The following is a 17689-nucleotide window of genomic DNA, read 5'->3' on the forward strand; positions in this document are numbered from 1 at the left end:
TGTCTGTTAAGTTCGGAGCGGTTGTCGCGGTGCCCGTCTCTGCTGCTGTGCCATCCTGTCCCACTGACAGCTGCACCGACACAGCAGCACCGGCACGGCAGTACGGACACAGCAGCACCGACACAGCACCGACACAGCAGCACCGGCACAGCAGTACGGCCACAGCAGCACCGACACAGCACCGACACAGCAGCGCCCACACAGCATCACCGACACAGCAGCACCGATACGTCGGCGTCGGCGGTCGTCCCCGGAGCCCGTCCCCGGCTCCGTCACCCCACTCACCCGGCGTCACCCCACTCACCCGGCGGTCACCCCACTCACCCGGCGGTCACCCCGCTTACCCGGCGGTCACCCCGCTTACCCGGCGGTCACCCCGCTTACCCGGCGGTCCCCCGCTTACCCGGCGGTCACCCCGCTTACCCGGCGGTCACCCCGCTTACCCGGCGGTCACCCCGCTTACCCGGCGGTCACCCCGCTTACCCGGCGGTCACCCCGCTTACCCGGCGGTCACCCCGCTTACCCGGCGCCGGCGGTCGTCCCCAGAGCCCGGAGAGCCTGGTGCTGTCGTTCGGCGCCAACACGAAGGCCCAGCTGGCGGCCCGCACCGTCTTCACGCTGACGCACCGGCACGCGGACATACTGCGCGACGGCTGGCGCAACCTGCTGGACTGTCTGCTGCAGCTGTACCGCTGCCGCCTGCTGTCGACGGAGGTCACCGAGGTCAGAGCCGCCGCCAGCCGGTCAGAGGGGGCCGTGCGGGGTCAGAAGGGCATTTCCAAGGGGTCGGGAGGTCATCATGGGAACGCGAGGGCTGGGCGGACTACTGGCTGCGTTTGTCACGGTCAGGCCGTTGATCGATCGTCACGGTCGGTTGTCAGCTGCTGTTTGCTGCCGTCGCTCTTGGAAGGTAGTTCCGAACGGCGGCAGCAATGACCAGAAGTTGGCACAAGGAGCCTTTTGAAACCAACGCATTTTGGCCATGACAAAATTACACAGGCGTGTAGGCCGCTTTTGTGATCATTGCTCACCCAACATGTATGCTTTTGTCCGAATGCTTTGGTCACAATGGGCCAGACAGCGATGATAACCAACTCGTCGATCTTGTCCGTACCCATGTGCTTGTGTTCCCTGTGTGTGAACTCTTCTGACCTTCCCCTGTGGCTGCCTACCCTGTGCCCGTTCTCCCACTACCCCGCTCGTCCCTACGCCTGTTCGCCTGCGCCTGTTCGTCCCGCGCCTGTCCGTCCACCGCCTGTCTGACGTGACGCCTGTCTGACGTGACGCCTGTCTGACACCGCCTGTCCGCCGCCGCCTGTCTGACGCCCGCCTGTCGTCAGGCGGCGGACTTCCTGAGCCGGACGGGCCGGGTCAGCCTGCTGCGGGAGCCGGCGGCCGTCACACAGCGGCCGGAGACCAGCCTGCTCAGCTCGCTGTACTCGTACATCGCGCTCGGACACAGGTACGGCACGGCCGGCGGGGGATGCTCCCTGGACAGGGCAGGAGAGAGTGGAGCGCTGGGAAACGGACACTCGTCGGGCTTTAACAAGTAACCATGCGTGACGCAAACCCTGCCGGAGTGAATAAATGAAAACACTCTTGGTGAAGGTAGTGTGCAAAACACTACCTCGTTGTTGTGACGTTTCCCTGCCCTGCACTATCCTGCCCTGCCCTGCCGTGACCTGCCCTGCCCTGCCCTGCTGTGGACCAGCCCTGCGTTTACCTTGCCCTGCCCTGCCCCACCGGGAGCCTGCCCTGCTCTGCCCTAACCTTCCCCTGCCCTGACCTGCCCGTCTGGCCGCAGAGTCTCAGGTGGCCAAGCAGCCGTCGCCGGAGGACGTGGAGCACAAGGCGCGCGCTCAGCGCGTCATCCGCGAGTGGTCACCCGGAGCTGCTCGTCACCGAGTCCAAGTTCCTGCGCATGGACTCGCTGCACGAGCTGGTCAAGGTACACAGCGTGACGTCATCGTGACGTGGACGTGAGTGTGGTGTGTGTCATGACATGGTGCGAGCGAGAAAGCGGCGGTTAGCGGGGGCGTGGGGGGGGGGGGACGCCGGCGGCTGGACTCGCTGCACGAGGTGGTCAGGGGAGGCTGGATGGAGCGGGGGCAGAACAAGTGGAGGGGCAATGTATACATGTCATGGCAGGGTACGAGTGGACGGTGAGGGCTGACCGATGTTAGTGCGCGCTCGCGACGCAGTGATGTGATGGCAGCCGTCGGTGGGCCATGGTCAGGCGGCGCATCGCTGCAAGCGCCCGACGTCGCTGCTTCAATCTCGGACCACGGCGGAATGGACCTGTGCGCGCGGAAGATCCGCTGCGTTGCGTTACTGGATCTTTTACAATGCGCATGATCTGTGTGGTGGTGCTTGTCGCCGTCGGTGGCGGCCGCCGCCCGCCCGCTCCCGTGCTGCCTGCCTGACGCCTCTCCGCCACATCAGGCCCTGATCCTGGCCAGCCACGGCCCGGACGGCCCCGCGCAGGGCTCCAGCTTCGACGAGGACTCGGCCTCGTTCTTCCTCGAGATCCTCATCAAGGTGGTCATCCAGAACCGGTCAGTGCCCGCCGCCGCCGCCGCCGCCGCCGCCGCTTCCGTGTGCTGATGGTTCATCGTCCTATTTGGCGGAAATTCCGTCAGCCACCTTACCCACGTGCATACAACTTTTCATTAGATGCAATCAAACCTCATGTTTGATTGCCCAGTCTTAATGCGTTAATGGGAAGTTAGCTCGACTGGTCAGACCTAGCAAAGCCTATCCGCCTTTAGATCTTGTTCAATGCAGTCCATTATGATGACAATTGGCTGCCACGGGTGACTGTAAGAGTGTTGGTGCTGAATGCGCCCGAGGCGGCAGCACCACTGGTGACTGAATGGTTTGCCTCTCTCCCCGGTGCGCACCACTGGTGGGTCCGTGGTGCGCCTCTGCCAGTGTGCACCGCTGGTGACTCAGCGGTGTGCCTCCCTCCCCGTTCTTCACCACTGGTGACTCCGTGGTGCGCCTCTCTCCGCGGTGTGCACCACTGATGAGTATCAAAGTGTGCCTTCCGTCTCCCCTCCACCGTTGCAGCACCACTGCTGACGGTCTCGTTGTTGTTGTCTCGGAACCGTAGCACCACTGGTGACGACACCGTTGTTGCTGTCTCGGCACCGTGCACCACTGGTGACGGTCCCGTTGCTGCTTCTGTCTCGGCACCAAACACCACTGGTGACAGCCCCGTCCCGCCGGCTCGGCAGGGACCGCGCGGCGCCCGCTGTGGCAGTCGGTGCGCAACCACATTCTACTCGGTGGTGATGTCGGCGTCGGCATCACACCACAGCCAGCTGATGGAGCGCGGCATGGTGGGCCTCATCAGACTGGTCATCCGGCTGGTGCGGCGCGAGGAGCTCACCTGCCAGGTACGCACGGCGGCGCGGTGGCCGGCCACGGTACCGGGCGGCACCTGCCAGGTCCGTGTACCCGTCGCAACGCTGTCGTGCCCCTGGGGAGTCTCGGTCTTGTATCTTCGTTGTCGTTTTCGGTGTCGATCACGGTCCCTTTACACTCGTTCCTGTTGTGCGCACGGTGGAGCGCGCTCCCCCTCACCTCCTCAGCCGCTCCTGCGCCTGACCAGCCGCCGCAGGAGCGCTCCCCCTCCCCTCCCCAGCCGCTCCTGCGCCTGACCGGCCGTCGCCGCGCCGTCGCCAGGTGCTGCAGTCGCTGCGCATGCTGCTGCTGCTGCGCGGCAGCTGCTTGCAGCAGGTGAGCCGGCAGGCGACAGCCGGCCTGCACCAGCTGCTGCGGACGGCCGCCGGCTCGGTGACGGCCGCCGCCGACTGGGCCGTGCTCTTCACGCTGCTGGAGTGCGTGGGCGCCGGCGCCCGGCCGCCGGCCGTGGTGGCTGGCGAGGCGGTGCCGGCGGAGGCGCAAGGTCAGTCACACGGTCGTCGGGGGTCTTCGTAACGGGCACGTGAAGGTCACTCACGGGGTCACGAGAGGATTCCGTAGCGGTCACTGCCACGGTTTCATGCACGTGAGGTCAGTCAAGGGGTCGGGGGAGGCCACGGGGTCATGTACGCGAGGCCACTCTCGAGCGCTGGTGTCACGTGACCGAACTGTCGGCGGTTTGTTTCGAGTCTGATTGGCGGTCTTGTTTAACCCGTGTTTCATCCGCTGAGAGCGGTTGTGTTTGGGATAGTGGCCCGTGCTGTGTAACTGAGACGTGTGAATCAGCTCCGAGGTGATTCGCGCCATCACACCGTTCACACAGGTGCTCACCTCTGGTAAATTGACCAGACTGAACTGGTATGTAATCCACTCATCTGTGTGCACTGTATCGATTTAATAGTACCTACGGAACCTATTTGATGGTCGCGTCTTAACCCGCCCTGACCCGACCTGACCTGACCTGAACTGACCTGACCTGACCTGACCTGACCTGACCGGATCCCCGCCTGTATTGCAGCCGTCTCCGACACGGAGCAGGTGGCCAGCGACGGCACGCAAGACTCGGGTAACGCGTCGGACAAGTGCTACAGCGACTCGGAGCTCTACGAGCCAAGAGGTGAGCGCGGTGCCGGCGCCGCCTCCTCTCTGGCGCCGCCACCGGCCACACACCGGACCGTGGGGTTAAGGCGGGCTGGGGCACCACTCGCTGGCGCCGGCTGTCCCAGCATTGGCCGTGGGGAAGAGATGCGTCATATGCGGTGCAGGTTTTTTGCGACTGCGGGTACCGGTTGTGTGATGTAGTCGTTGCCGGCATGGCCACTGATCAGTTTCACCGGCGTGGCTTGGCTATCCCGGCAACCGCTGCAGGCTTCTGACTGGAGTGAGCGCTATGCCCGTCAGTGCAGGGTTCTGTCGTATGTCGACTCTTGCCTCAAAGCACGTGACTTTGTTCTCATGCTCCTGTCCACCTACGTGACCTTTGACCGCTGTGTGACCCCTATGCGACCCCTGCGTGACCTCTAGGTGACCTCTGTCTGACCCTGGTGGGACCACTATGAACCCGTCTGACATCTGTCTGACCCTTGTGTGACACCTGTATAACTCCTGTGTGACCTCTGTGTGCCCCCAGGTCAGCAGCCGGGCCTCCGGCCGCAGGGAGCACCATTCCACAGCATGTCGGAGCTGTCGGGTCGCGTGGCCTCCGAGCAGACCCGGCCCGCCGGCACCGGCGGCTGGATCCTGGTCAGTAGCCGGTCAGCAGGTCAACAGGTCACCGCTGTCAGCGGCGGGCGGCCGCGCCGAGGCGCTGACCTGACGCTGGGGCGGGGCGGGACACCGGCCCCAGCCGGCGGGCGCGGGGAGGTGCCGCACCAGCCTCGTGTGCTGCCCGGCAGCCGCAGCGGTGTACGTCAGTAGTTAACTGAGGGTGGGGCGGGAGGGACACCGGCCCCAGCCGGCGGGCGCGGGGAGGTGCCGCACCGGCCTGGTGTGCTGCCCGGCAGCCGCAGCGGTGTACGTCAGTAGTGGACTGAGGGTGGGGCGGGGGGCGGGATAGATTGTTGTCACAGAAGCAGAGTCAAGCCGTTTGCGCCTGGTTTCGATGCCATCAGCGAAGAGGGAAGGGGGAGGGGGGGGGAGCTGACAACTGGTATGAGCCCCAAGGAGGACCCGCGATGTACTGATGTGCTAAGGCCTCCCAGTGTACCAGAAAGAAACCAGAAAGTTATGCTTCCTACTGCTCTCAGAAACAGCGTTTGATGTTTTGACTCTTGAACGACGGCGTTGCGCTCCTGCTATTAAAGCTAAAACGGCCCTGAAAAATCGCTACGAAAAAATTATGTCACAGGTAATTATTTTAGAAGTTGTTTTGAATGGTTTGAAGCGAGTCTCTTAGCATGAGACCGGCTGCATGAGCATTATATCAATACCATTTTCTGATCTACTAAATTTACTACTGGTTAGTGACTTCTTTGCAGACCATGCTGACGTGGTGCGGCAGAGGCGGTGGTAGGGGGCTGTGGCTCAGTACAGCCCAGGCCGGGCCGGACGGTGTGTGACGTTACTCTGTGTTGTCGGCAGGTGGGCCGGGGCAGACGGTGCGTGACGTTACTCTGTGTTGTCGGCAGGTGGGCCTAGCCGGACAGTGTGTGACGTTACTCTGTGTTGTCGGCAGGTGGGCCGGGCCGGATGGTGTGTGACGTTACTCTGTGTCGTCGGCAGGTGGGCCGGGGCAGATGGTGTGTGACGTTACTCTGTGTTGTCGGCAGGTGGGCCGGGGCAGACGGTGTGTGACGTTACTCTGTGTTGTCGGCAGGTGGGCCGGGGCAGACGGTGTGTGACGTTACTCTGTGTTGTCGGCAGGTGGGCCGGGCCGGATGGTGTGTGACGTTACTCTGTGTCGTCGGCAGGTGGGCCGGGGCAGATGGTGTGTGACGTTACTCTGTGTCATCGGCAGGTGGGCCTGGCCGGACGGTGTGTGACGTTACTCTGTGTCATCGGCGGGTGGGCCTGGCCGGACAGTGTGTGGCGTTACTCTGTGTTGTCGGCAGGTGGGCCGGGGCAGATGGTGTGTGACGTTACTCTGTGTTGTCGGCGGGTGGGCCGGGGCAGACGGTGTGTGACGTTACTCTGTGTTGTCGGCAGGTGGGCCGGGGCGGACGGTGTGTGACGTTACTCTGTGTTGTCGGCAGGTGGGCCTGGCCGGACAGTGTGTGACGTTACTCTGTGTTGTCGGCAGGTGGGCCGGGGCAGACGGTGTGTGACGTTACTCTGTGTTGTCGGCAGGTGGGCCTGGCCGGACGGTGTGTGACGTTACTCTGTGTCATCGGCGGGTGGGCCTGGCCGGACAATGTGTGGCGTTACTCTGTGTTGTCGGCAGGTGGGCCGGGGCAGATGGTGTGTGACGTTACTCTGTGTTGTCGGCGGGTGGGCCGGGGCAGACGGTGTGTGACGTTACTCTGTGTTGTCGGCAGGTGGGCCGGGGCAGACGGTGTGTGACGTTACTCTGTGTCATCGGCGGGTGGGCCTGGCCGGACAGTGTGTGGCGTTACTCTGTGTTGTCGGCAGGTGGGCCGGACGGTGTGTGACGTTACTCTGTGTTGTCGGCGGGTGGGCCGGGGCAGACGGTGTGTGACGTTACTCTGTGTTGTCGGCAGGTGGGCCGGGGCAGACGGTGTGTGACGTTACTCTGTGTCATCGGCGGGTGGGCCTGGCCGGACAGTGTGTGGCGTTACTCTGTGTTGTCGGCAGGTGGGCCGGGGCAGATGGTGTGTGACGTTACTCTGTGTTGTCGGCGGGTGGGCCGGGGCAGACGGTGTGTGACGTTACTCTGTGTTGTCGGCAGGTGGGCCGGGGCAGACGGTGTGTGACGTTACTCTGTGTTGTCGGCGGGTGGGCCGGGGCAGACGGTGTGTGACGTTACTCTGTGTTGTCGGCGGGTGGGCCGGGGCAGATGGTGTGTGACGTTACTCTGTGTCGTCGGCAGGTGGGCCGGGCCGGACGGTGTGTGACGTTACTCTGTGTTGTCGGCGGGTGGGCCGGGGCAGACGGTGTGTGACGTTACTCTGTGTTGTCGGCAGGTGGGCCGGGGCAGACGGTGTGTGACGTTACTCTGTGTTGTCGGCGGGTGGGCCGGGGCAGATGGTGTGTGACGTTACTCTGTGTCGTCGGCAGGTGGGCCGGGCCGGACGGTGTGTGACGTTACTCTGTGTTGTCGGCGGGTGGGCCGGGGCAGACGGTGTGTGACGTTACTCTGTGTTGTCGGCAGGTGGGCCGGGGCAGACGGTGTGTGACGTTACTCTGTGTTGTCGGCGGGTGGGCCGGGGCAGACGGTGTGTGACGTTACTCTGTGTTGTCGGCAGGTGGGCCGGGGCAGACGGTGTGTGACGTTACTCTGTGTTGTCGGCAGGTGGGCCTGGCCGGGCAGTGTGTGACGTTACTCTGTGTCGTCGGCGGGTGGGCCGGGGCAGACGGTGTGTGACGTTACTCTGTGTTGTCGGCAGGTGGGCCGGGGCAGATGGTGTGTGACGTTACTCTGTGTTGTCGGCAGGTGGGCCGGGGCAGACGGTGTGTGACGTTACTCTGTGTCGTCGGCAGGTGGGCCGGACGGTGTGTGACGTTACTCTGTGTTGTCGGCAGGTGGGCCGGGGCAGACGGTGTGTGACGTTACTCTGTGTTGTCGGCGGGTGGGCCGGGCCGGACAGTGTGTGACGTTACTCTGTGTTGTCGGCGGGTGGGCCGGGCCGGACAGTGTGTGGCGTTACTCTGTGTTGTCGGCGGGTGGGCCGGGCCGGACAGTGTGTGACGTTACTCTGTGTTGTCGGCATGTGGGCCGGACGGTGTGTGACGTTACTCTGTGTTGTCGGCAGGTGGGCCGGGCCGGGCAGTGTGTGACGTTACTCTGTGTTGTCGGCAGGTGGGCCTGGCTGGACAGTGTGTGACGTTGCTCTGTGTCGTCGGCGGGTGGGCCGGGCCGGACAGTGTGTGACGTTACTCTGTGTTGTCGGCAGGTGGGCCGGGGCAGACGGTGTGTGACCTTACTCTGTGTCATCGGCAGGTGGGCCGCGAGGGTGAGATCGAGCCGCTGCAGATGCGCGCACTGCCCGTCAACCAGTTCAACATCACGCACGACCGGGAGGTGCTCTTCCACGACCCGGTGTCGTTCGCCAAGGCGGCCGACAGTCTGGCCTTCCTGATCCGCGACGCCGCCTACATCACGGCCGACAACTTCCAGCCGTGCGTCCAGTGTCTGCGCACGTTCGTGGAGGCTGGGCTGCAGGCGCGTCTGGCGGCCAACAGGTGAGAGGGGTGAGACTGACCTCGGACCGGTGACCTGTGACCTATGACCTGTGACCTGTGACCAGTGGCCAATGACCAGTGACCAATGACCAATGACTTTCGATCTGTAATCTGTGACCAGCGATCTCTGACCAGTAATCTGTGGCCAGTGACCAGTGATCTCTGACCAGTAATCTGTGACCAGTGACAAGTGACCAGTGACCAGTGCTCTGACCAGTAACCAGTGACCAGTGACCAGTGATCTGTGACCAGTAATATGCGACCAGTGACCAGTGACCAGTGGCCAGTGGCCAGTGGCCAGTGGCCAGTGGCCAGTGGCCAGTGACCAGTGACCAGTGACCAGTGACCAGTGGCCAGTGACCTTTATGTGTGTGTGTGCGGCAGGCCGGCGCCGTCAGCTGGGCCGGGCCGTAAGAGGCGCGGCCGCCGCCGGGACGAGGGCCGCCCCCCGCCGGCCGCCGCCGCCGCCGCCACCACCGCCCGCAACTACGACGCCGACGAGAGCGACTCGGAGGCCGAGCTGCCGGCCGGCTACCACCAGATCGCCATACAGGTCAGGACGGGTCAGGTCACGAGGCGGGTCACGACGGCGGCATGCCAGCGGAAGTTAGGTCAGATTAGGGTGGTTTAGATCACGTCGGATCACGAGAACGGGGTACCGGCAGGTGGTCATCTAGATCAGGTCAGGTAAGGTCAGATAAGGCAGATCAGGTCTCCCGGGTCAGTGGGTGGAGTTCACCGCACATGTCAGAGAAGGTGGTCTGGCACCACCAAATGACAGTGTGGGTCAGTGCACATAGTGACAGGTGACAGGTCAGCAGTGGAGGTCAGCAGACAGACCAGGCAGACCGGCAGATTGTCCCAGTGGTCCCGCTGCACTGCTCTGTGGTACGGTGCTTTGGGGCCGGTCGAAGAAGCTATTGGTGCAAAACAGTTGTGATTCTGTATTGTGTCATTGCTATTACGTGATTCTCAGGGCATTGTGTATGGGCTTTGTCGCCAACTGTCATACACGACTTCCGCATGTTCTCCGTTTTCCCACTGTTGTCAGCTGCTGGACCCCGTCTCCCACGTCCCGTGTCTTCCCCCGTGACAGCTGTGTGTGGCGGCCGTCTGCAGCTGCTGGACCCCCGTCTCCCACGTCCCGTGTCCTCCCCCGTGACGGCTGTATGTGGCGGCCGTCTCCAGCTGCTGGACCTCCCGTCTCTTACGTCCCGTGTCCTCCCCCGTGACGGCTGTGTGTGGCGGCCGTCTCCAGCTGCTGGACCTGATGCACACGCTGCACACGCGGGCGGCCCACATCTTCGGCTGGTTCAGCGAGCCCAGCCGCCGCGGTCAGCTGGACAGCCTGTGGGAGGGAGGCTGGTGCCCGCTGCTGCAGGGCATCGCACGCCTATGCTGCGACCCCCGGCGCCAGGTCAGCCGGGCAGGGGCCGGGCAGAGGGGAGGTGACGGGACGACAGGCCGGAGGCAGGCTCGCGTCCCGTTGGTGACGGCCGAGCCGTTGGACATGTCGCTTCGGGTGGTATGTGAGGGAAGGGCTTCATGGACCACCGATTTTATTTCGATTAAGTATGTTCATGTGTCGTATGTTATGTTTTTCGATTAATTTGTCTGCCATGTAAGTTTTCCCGACTCTGACAACGTTGATCATTGATAATCAAGCACTGATCTTGAAGCGACCCAAGAGGAGCGCCCTGTGACCTGAGGAGGGAGCGCCCTGTGACCTGAGGAGGGAGCGCCCTGGGACCTGAGGAGGGAGCGCCCTGCGACCTGAGGAGGGAGCGCCCTGGGACCTGAGGAGGGAGCGCCCTGCGACCTGAGGAGGGAGCGCCCTGCGACCTGAGGAGGGAGCACCCTGTGACCTGAGGAGGGAGCACCCTGCGACCTGAGGAGGGAGCGCCCTGCGACCTGAGGAGGGAGCGCCCTGCGACCTGAGGAGGGAGCATCCTGCGACCTGAGGAGGGCGGACAGCGCTGAGCCGTGTTTCAATTTCATGTTCTGTAGTGAGTTTCGAGCGGCTGACCGAGCCGCCGAACCCCGCCACGACCCTGACCCTGACCTGGCGTTGACCTGACCTCGTTCGGGCGGCAGGTGCGAGCCAGCGCCGTGACCTACTTGCAGCGCTCTCTGCTGGTGCACGACCTGCAGGCGCTGGCGCCAACTGAGTGGGAGGCCTGCTTCCACAAGGTCAGTTTGACGTCCGCTCTGGGCTGCGCTCGGACGGCGCTGCACGCTCCACCCGCCCGCTCGCGAACCCCGGACGCGGCCACACGCTTCCCCGACACACGCAAGCACGCGCGCACGCACGCACGCACGCACGCACGCACGCACGCACGCACGCACGCACGCACGCACGCACGCACGCACGCACGCACGCTCGCTCGCTCACACTCGCGCACGCACGCACGCACGCACGCGCGCACGCACGTTCGCTCACACGCACGCACGCACGCACGCCCACATGTGATGTTTTCGGGCAGGCCGTGTGGCGGTCCGGGACACGCGTACGACTCAGACCGGCGCGGACCGGCCGACACGCGGCGGCGGTGGGTGGGGCCGAGCGTTCCGCAGGTGAACAGCCAGCCCCGCGGGCCGGGGCGGCGGCGCGCCACGGGAGGGGGAGAGGCGGGCGCACAGCCGGGGCGGGTGGTCTCCTGGTCTGCTCCATCAGGGCCTGGCTTCATGGGGTGAAGCCACAAGTGTGCGCTTTTTGGGATCGCGACGTGTAAGCACACGGGCGAGAAATCGGCTTTTTCCGCTGAAGGTGTGTATTCGTCAGTGCTGTGCTAGTAGGTGCGTCGGTTGAACTGCTTCATTTGTTGAAAGCATTCATGCGACACAATTTGAACTTGCGCAGATTCGTAGTTCAGTTCTGTGAGGTTCTTTCTAAAGAGAATGTAATGAAGGAACGAAACACAGTGCTTTAGATCGAAAGCCACAACTTGAAGCCGCTGGTCGACGGCGAAACTCACCAGCAAATGGATGAGATGGGAGTGAAGTGGTTTGGAATGAAAATAAATGCAAGTCACGGGGATCAAGCCCGCCACAAAAGGTCTTCGTCGCACTGTTTTCGCTTTGTTGGACGGGTAGAATATTCGCATCCCCAAATAGCTCGTTTGCAGCCAACACGTGAACTGCTGCCTGTCTTGTGTTATGTCGTAGGCCTTAACTCTATGTACTGAAATGCCACCATAGGTGAGATGCCGTAAGGTGGCGCTCGCCTTGGATCGGGCTTACGTCAAGGTCAATGCATTGTGGCGCAACGGTTTACCTGCGTAGCTCAGAAACAGCTCTAGCTCAGAAAGGTCACGGTAGTGTTCGCCGGCTGACTTGACCCAGTCTGAGCGTGCCCTGCCACACTAGCCCTGGTCTGAGTGGAGTTGGCGACTTCCCTGAGCACGCGCCTGTACAGGGGCTCTGGTGATGTGAACCGACTCTGGCTTGGCATTAGCGTGGCCCTGCTACCCCGTCAGACGCCGTGTGCTCCCCGGCTGATCACAGCCTGTCCCATCCCCACCTCCCCGCCTGCCCACAGTCAGGCCCATCCCCGCCTCCTCGCCTGCCCACAGTCAGGCCCATCCCCGCCCCCTCGCCTGCCCACAGCCTGTCAAATCCCCACCTCCCCGCCTGCCCACAGCCCGTCCCATCCCCGCCTCCCCGCCTGCCCACAGTCTGGCCCATCCCCGCCCCCTCGCCTGCCCACAGCCCGTCTCATCCCCGCCTCCTCGCCTGCCCACAGCCCGTCCAATCCCCACCTCCCTGCCTGCCCACAGCCCGTCTCATCCCCACCTCCCCGCCTGCCACAGCCCGTCCCATCCCCACCTCCCCGCCTGCCCACAGCCCGTCCAATCCCCACCTCCCCGCCTGCCCACAGCCCGTCCCATCCCCGCCTCCCCGCCTGCCCACCGTCTGGCCCACCCCCACCTCCCCGCCTGCCCACAGCCTGTCCCATCCCCGCCTCCCCGCCTGCCCACAGCCTGTCCCGTCCCCGCCTCTCATGCTCTCCGCAAGCCAAGACGTGTGCTCGCCCGCCCCCTTCCGCCATAATGAAGTTGCCGTACAAACCCTGACCTGGGCCGGCCCGCCGTCTGATGGGCGCCGTGCAAACTGCAGTGTTCTGCCCTGCGCCGAGCCTCCGACTGCCGCACAAACGCGGAACGGTCCTGCTCTGCGTCCGGCTCTGCTGGCGTCGTATAACTCCAGTTGTCTAGCTCACCTCACGGCGTCCTGCAGGTGCTGTTCCCGCTGCTGGCGAAGCTGCTGGAGCCGTCGCCGGCGGCGGGGCTGGAGGAGACGCGGATGCGCGCGGCCACGCTGTTGTGTAAGGTGTTCCTGCAGCACCTGACGCCGCTGCTGTCACTGCCCACCTTCACGGCGCTCTGGCTCACCATCCTCGACTTCATGGACAAGTACCTGCACGCCGACCGGGCCGACCTGCTGGTGCGTCCTGTGCTGAGGGGTCGGGGTCAGGGTCGGGGTTCGGGTCAAGGTCGGGGTTCGGTTCGGGGTCGGGGTCGGGGTCGGGGTCGGAGTCGGGGTCGGAGTCGGAGTCGGAGTCGGAGTCGGAGTCGGGGTCGGAGTCGGAGTCGGGATCGGGGTCGGGGTCGGAGTCGGAGCCGGGGTCGGAGTCGGAGTCGAAGTCGGGGTCGGGGTAAGTGTTGGTGTCAGGACCGAGGCCAGGGGTGGGTTGAGGTTCAAGTCGAGGCTCAGGTTTTGGCTCCGGCTCCAGTGTTCCGGTTCCGGGCCGGAGCGGGGGGGGGGGGGGGGAGAGGCAACGGTGTGTGGTGTGCTGGCTGCATGCTAGGATGACGGGCGTGCCCTGGCGTCTGTGGCAGCAGTTGTGGAGTGTGGCCACCGGAGCTAGGCCTGGTGACGAGACTCTCCGTAACAACCACACATTTAGCTTCCGTATCCACTCAAACACATGCCTCTCCCAACCGCCGTGGGCCTGACCTGTTGGGCACACGTCTGTCCACCTGGCACGCGTGAGTGCAGCCCCCGGCGGCGCCGCGCCTGACTGTTGTGTCCGGCCGCAGCACGAGGCGATCCCGGAGTCGATGAAGAACATGCTGCTGGTGATGGAGACAGCCGGCATCTTCCACACGTCGGAGGGCTTCACCCAGCTCTGGGCCATCACCTGGGACCGCATCGACACCTTCCTGCCGACGCTGCGCGAGGAAGTCTTCAGGAACCACCCGCCCAGTACGTGCGGTGATGTGTCGACGGACCAGAGGCGCACACAGACCCGCTCCGGACACACGGATTACCGCACCGGCTAGCTGGCGGCTCAGCCGGCGGCTCGGCGCGCGTGCTCCGCCGTCTGCGGCTCGCCGGTGACGCCGCCGTGTTCGCCTCTGTGGCGGCCAGCGCCGCTCGCTTACACGTGTCGGCCGCCGGCCAGATCGTAGCCAGGCGGTCGAGGCCGCTGCAGTGACGCGCCAGCATCACCCTCCGCGCATGGCGTGTACCGTTGTACCAGCGGCTGGTGCGTGCGTCGCTGTGCCACCGGGTGGTACGTGTGCCTCTGCCACTGGCCGCGGCATCGAACTCGAACCGACGCGCGCCAATCCGGCACGCCTGGAAGCACGGCAGCGCGGATGGCCTGATCTGTGCCCTTTATCCTGTAAGCGGAAGTTCAGGCGACGGTCTCAAGGACGAGGTTCGTTGAGGCGACGCTCCGTGGCACAAGTGCCCCGGCAGTTACGACGCCATTGGGCCTGAACCGCCGCCGTATCGTCGCCGTTTATCGTGTGCTGTGCGGGGCTCGTCGGATTGTCATGGTTCCCCGCTTGTCGAGTGCCCGCCGTCGCCTGCCGTCCGGCCGGCGTGGACTGCGTGGCGTCACCAGCGGATGTCTCCGTTTTCAGACGAGATCAAGACGACCGCGAGCGGAGCTGACCTGAGGTCACCGGGCGCCGAGCCGCAGCCGACCGTGGCGCCCAGTATGAGGGAGGTGCGGCCGGCCAGGTGAGCGCCCAGTATGAGGCAGGTGTGGCCGGCCAGGTGAGCGCCCAGTATGAGGGAGGTGCGGCCGGCCAGGTGAGCGCCCAGTATGAGGAAGGTGCGGCCGGCCAGTTGAGCGCCCAGTATGAGGAGGTGCGGCCGGCCATGTGAGCGCCCAGTATGAGGAGGTGCGGCCGGCCATGTGAGCGCCCAGTATGAGGGAGGTGCGGCCGGCCATGTGAGCGCCCAGTATGAGGGAGGTGCGGCCGGCCAGGTGAGCGCCCAGTATGAGGGAGGTGCGGCCGGCCGGGTGGGTGCGTCACACTGGCTGGTCAGCGGCGCAGCGGCCGCCCCTCTCCGCCCCCCCCCCCCCCCCCGGCCGCTCCTGACGCACGCTGGCGGTGTGTTGACATGGACGTTACTGACATTGAGCCGGGTTAATCAATGGTAGATGGGTTCGTATGTGTGTCGTCATGTTGGAGTGTTGGCTATACGCGTAGCGGGCAGGGGCGCAGCGCCTGTACTGCGGACACTGTGCGTGTTTGTTCTGCGGTCAGCCGGCTCATCTCGGCTGCCTGGCGTACTTTTTGTCCCCCTGTTGGGTGACTCTGGTGTTGGGGTTCTGGCGTGCGAGAAAGCGGTCCTCTGACCTCATTCTTAACCTCCGACATATGACCTTTGGCTGCTGACATCTCCTGCTCACCTCTCCCTCCTTTCCTGCCCTCTGAACTCATCACTCTACTCTGGCAGTGGATTCGGTACCACATGCTGACCCTGATCTCTCTCTCTCTCTCCCTCTCTCTGTCCCCTCTCTCTCTCTCCTCCCCCCTCTCTCTCTCCCTCTCTTTCCGTCCTCCCTTTCGTTTTCTGCCTCCCTCCCTTCCCATCTTCCTCCCTTTCTCCCTCCTCTCTTTCCCTATCCCTCCATTCATCCCTCTATTCCTCCATTTCTCCCTCCTTCCCTTTCTCCTTCTTCCCTTCCTCTTTCCCTCCCTCCCTCCCTCCCTCCGCGTGTGCTGGCCCGGACCGCGCCCCTGGCCGCGCGCCGAGGCCTCTCCGGTGACGGCCGTCCCCCGTGTGCCACAGCCCGCTGCACCACGAGGAGCTGGTGCCGCCGGCGCCGGCCGTGGTGCTACACTCGCCGTTGCCGCCGGCGCCGGCCCCTGCGGCGCCGCCGCCGCCGCCGTCGGCCCAGCCGCCGTCGCTGCCGCTGATGACTCTGTCGGCCGGGCCGTCGCCGGTGCCCGTGTTCCTGCAGCCGCTGCCGACCGTGCCGACGGCCGGCGGGCCGGCGCTGGGGACGGAGCGGGCTGCGGCGCAGGAGCAGGCGGCCGGGCCGGTGGCGGCCGGCCCCAGCGCGGGGCTGGAGCTGTCCGCCGCGCCTCTGGGGGTGTCGCCGCCGGGCCTGGCCTCCGAGCAGCCCGCCGTGCCTTTGGTGATGCTTCCCACCTACTCTCCTGACGCGCCGTCTGTGCCTTTGGTCACACCCGCCTCACCGCCCTCCGCCCAGCCGGCGGCGTCGCCGATAGCGCCGCCCGCCTCCTCCTCCTCCTCCTCCGAGCCTGCTCTCGTGCCGCCGGCAGTGCCGCCTCAGCGCCCGGCCGCAGGCGACGTCAGCTCGGCGCCAGCTGACGGCGCCGTGACGTCAGCAGCGACAGCTGGCGCGCCGCCGCAGGCCGACGGCTTGCCCATGTTCCGGATGGAGGCCGCTGCGGTGAGAGGGCTGGGGCCTCGCTCACTTTGAAGCGACTGTGGTGTTTTCCACGGTGCTCGCAGCGGATGGCATTCAGATCAATGCCATTATATCCGTGTTTGTGTTGATGTCCGGTGCAATGGAAGCTGACGCTGACACCGCCATTCAAGGTTTCTGTTTTTATGAACATGGTTTTGCAAACCTTCGGAACACGCCTCTTTGGACCGTGACCTGGAACGATCGTCGGCTTTCAGGGTGGTGCAATCAGCTGGTGCCTATAACCCCAGAACATTCAAAACAACGGAATATTGTCGCTAACACTTCTTCAGCTCACAACCTCATAACCCAGGACCTAAAGTACTGCACTATTGTGGAAACCACTATGTCACACTGACCTCCAGTAGGACTTTCGTAAATACTGTATAGTAATCAGTAGATGAATGCGCTACCTTCTTGATCCAAAATATATTTTCTCGTGTTCTTTCGTCCTGTTATGAATCTCTGGCTGGTTGTCGTGTGAATGGTTGCCAGGTAACGGTCATCACTGTCACATCTGGAGTTTAGTCGATGCACACTACCTCGTGCCTTGTCGTCGGACGTCTATGTGGTGGAGTGGCGGCCAGCGGAGCGCATTCGGTGGTGCTGGAGTGTTGGTTTGCTGAATGGGAAACGGGTGGCCGTCTCACCCAGCATTGCCGTGACGTGATGGACGTCCAGGACTGATGGCGGCTCACTATTTCCATTCCTTTTCAGAGCACCGACGACTTCTTCAGCAGATGAGCGTGCACCGACCGCTCAGCGATAGCCGTCCCATCTGTTGGGCCGGTGGTGAATCAACGCCTCATCGCGGTCCACCAGGGCGGCGCTGTTCACGATCGGGTCGCGTGCCATCCGCGGGCGAAGGCGATGTCTGAATGGTGCCAGCAATAGACGCCCGCGACTTGTCGAGTTGTGTTCTGTGTCGCGAAGGCGCGGTGGAAATTCCCGCACGAGTCTCGCCGCGACGCAAAATGGCCGCCAGTGACGGGTTCTCGCGATGTGCTTCGAGTGCAGCCGGTTTTAGCGCAGCGACACTGGGCAGGGCCGCAGCTATCCGCTCCGTCCCGCTGCCTGCGCCGCCCGCGCCGCCCGCTGAGGGTGTGAAGCGTGTGGCCGGGCGGCGGGACCACGCGGTGACTCGGAGGGCCGCGCCGGGCGCGGGTCGGCGGCGAGGAGGGAGCGTCGGTGGCCCCGGGAGGTCACGAACGCTGACGTTTGTCGGTTGAGCCAGCGCCACCCCCTCCCCCCATCCCCCAGGGGCTCGCGAGCGTCGCCGACCGCCACCTG

At 64.3% G+C, this 17689-nt stretch overlaps 1 protein-coding gene across 1 annotated transcript in view; it reads left to right on the forward strand.

The window, feature by feature from the left end:
• The window catches only part of LOC119114900 (Golgi-specific brefeldin A-resistance guanine nucleotide exchange factor 1), a 17791-nt gene extending 1682 nt beyond the window's left edge, over positions 1–16109 (forward strand). Inside the window, exons 2-17 of the mRNA XM_037238962.1 lie at positions 547–686; positions 1879–1948; positions 2443–2555; positions 3263–3398; positions 3688–3910; positions 4445–4543; positions 5057–5169; positions 8483–8724; positions 9109–9277; positions 9983–10141; positions 10819–10914; positions 12961–13167; positions 13764–13929; positions 14595–14694; positions 15757–15783; positions 16091–16109. Coding sequence (XP_037094857.1) covers positions 547–686; positions 1879–1948; positions 2443–2555; positions 3263–3398; positions 3688–3910; positions 4445–4543; positions 5057–5169; positions 8483–8724; positions 9109–9277; positions 9983–10141; positions 10819–10914; positions 12961–13167; positions 13764–13929; positions 14595–14694; positions 15757–15783; positions 16091–16109 — 2079 coding nt within the window. The remainder of the gene's footprint in view (positions 1–546; positions 687–1878; positions 1949–2442; positions 2556–3262; positions 3399–3687; positions 3911–4444; positions 4544–5056; positions 5170–8482; positions 8725–9108; positions 9278–9982; positions 10142–10818; positions 10915–12960; positions 13168–13763; positions 13930–14594; positions 14695–15756; positions 15784–16090) is intronic.
• The last annotated feature ends 1580 nt before the right edge of the window (positions 16110–17689 follow it).

The sequence above is a fragment of the Pollicipes pollicipes genome, unplaced genomic scaffold, assembly GCF_011947565.3.
Source record: "Pollicipes pollicipes isolate AB1234 unplaced genomic scaffold, Ppol_2.1 Scaffold_1600;HRSCAF=1878_pilon_pilon_pilon, whole genome shotgun sequence".
NCBI classification, from domain to species: Eukaryota; Metazoa; Arthropoda; class Thecostraca; order Pollicipedomorpha; family Pollicipedidae; genus Pollicipes; species Pollicipes pollicipes.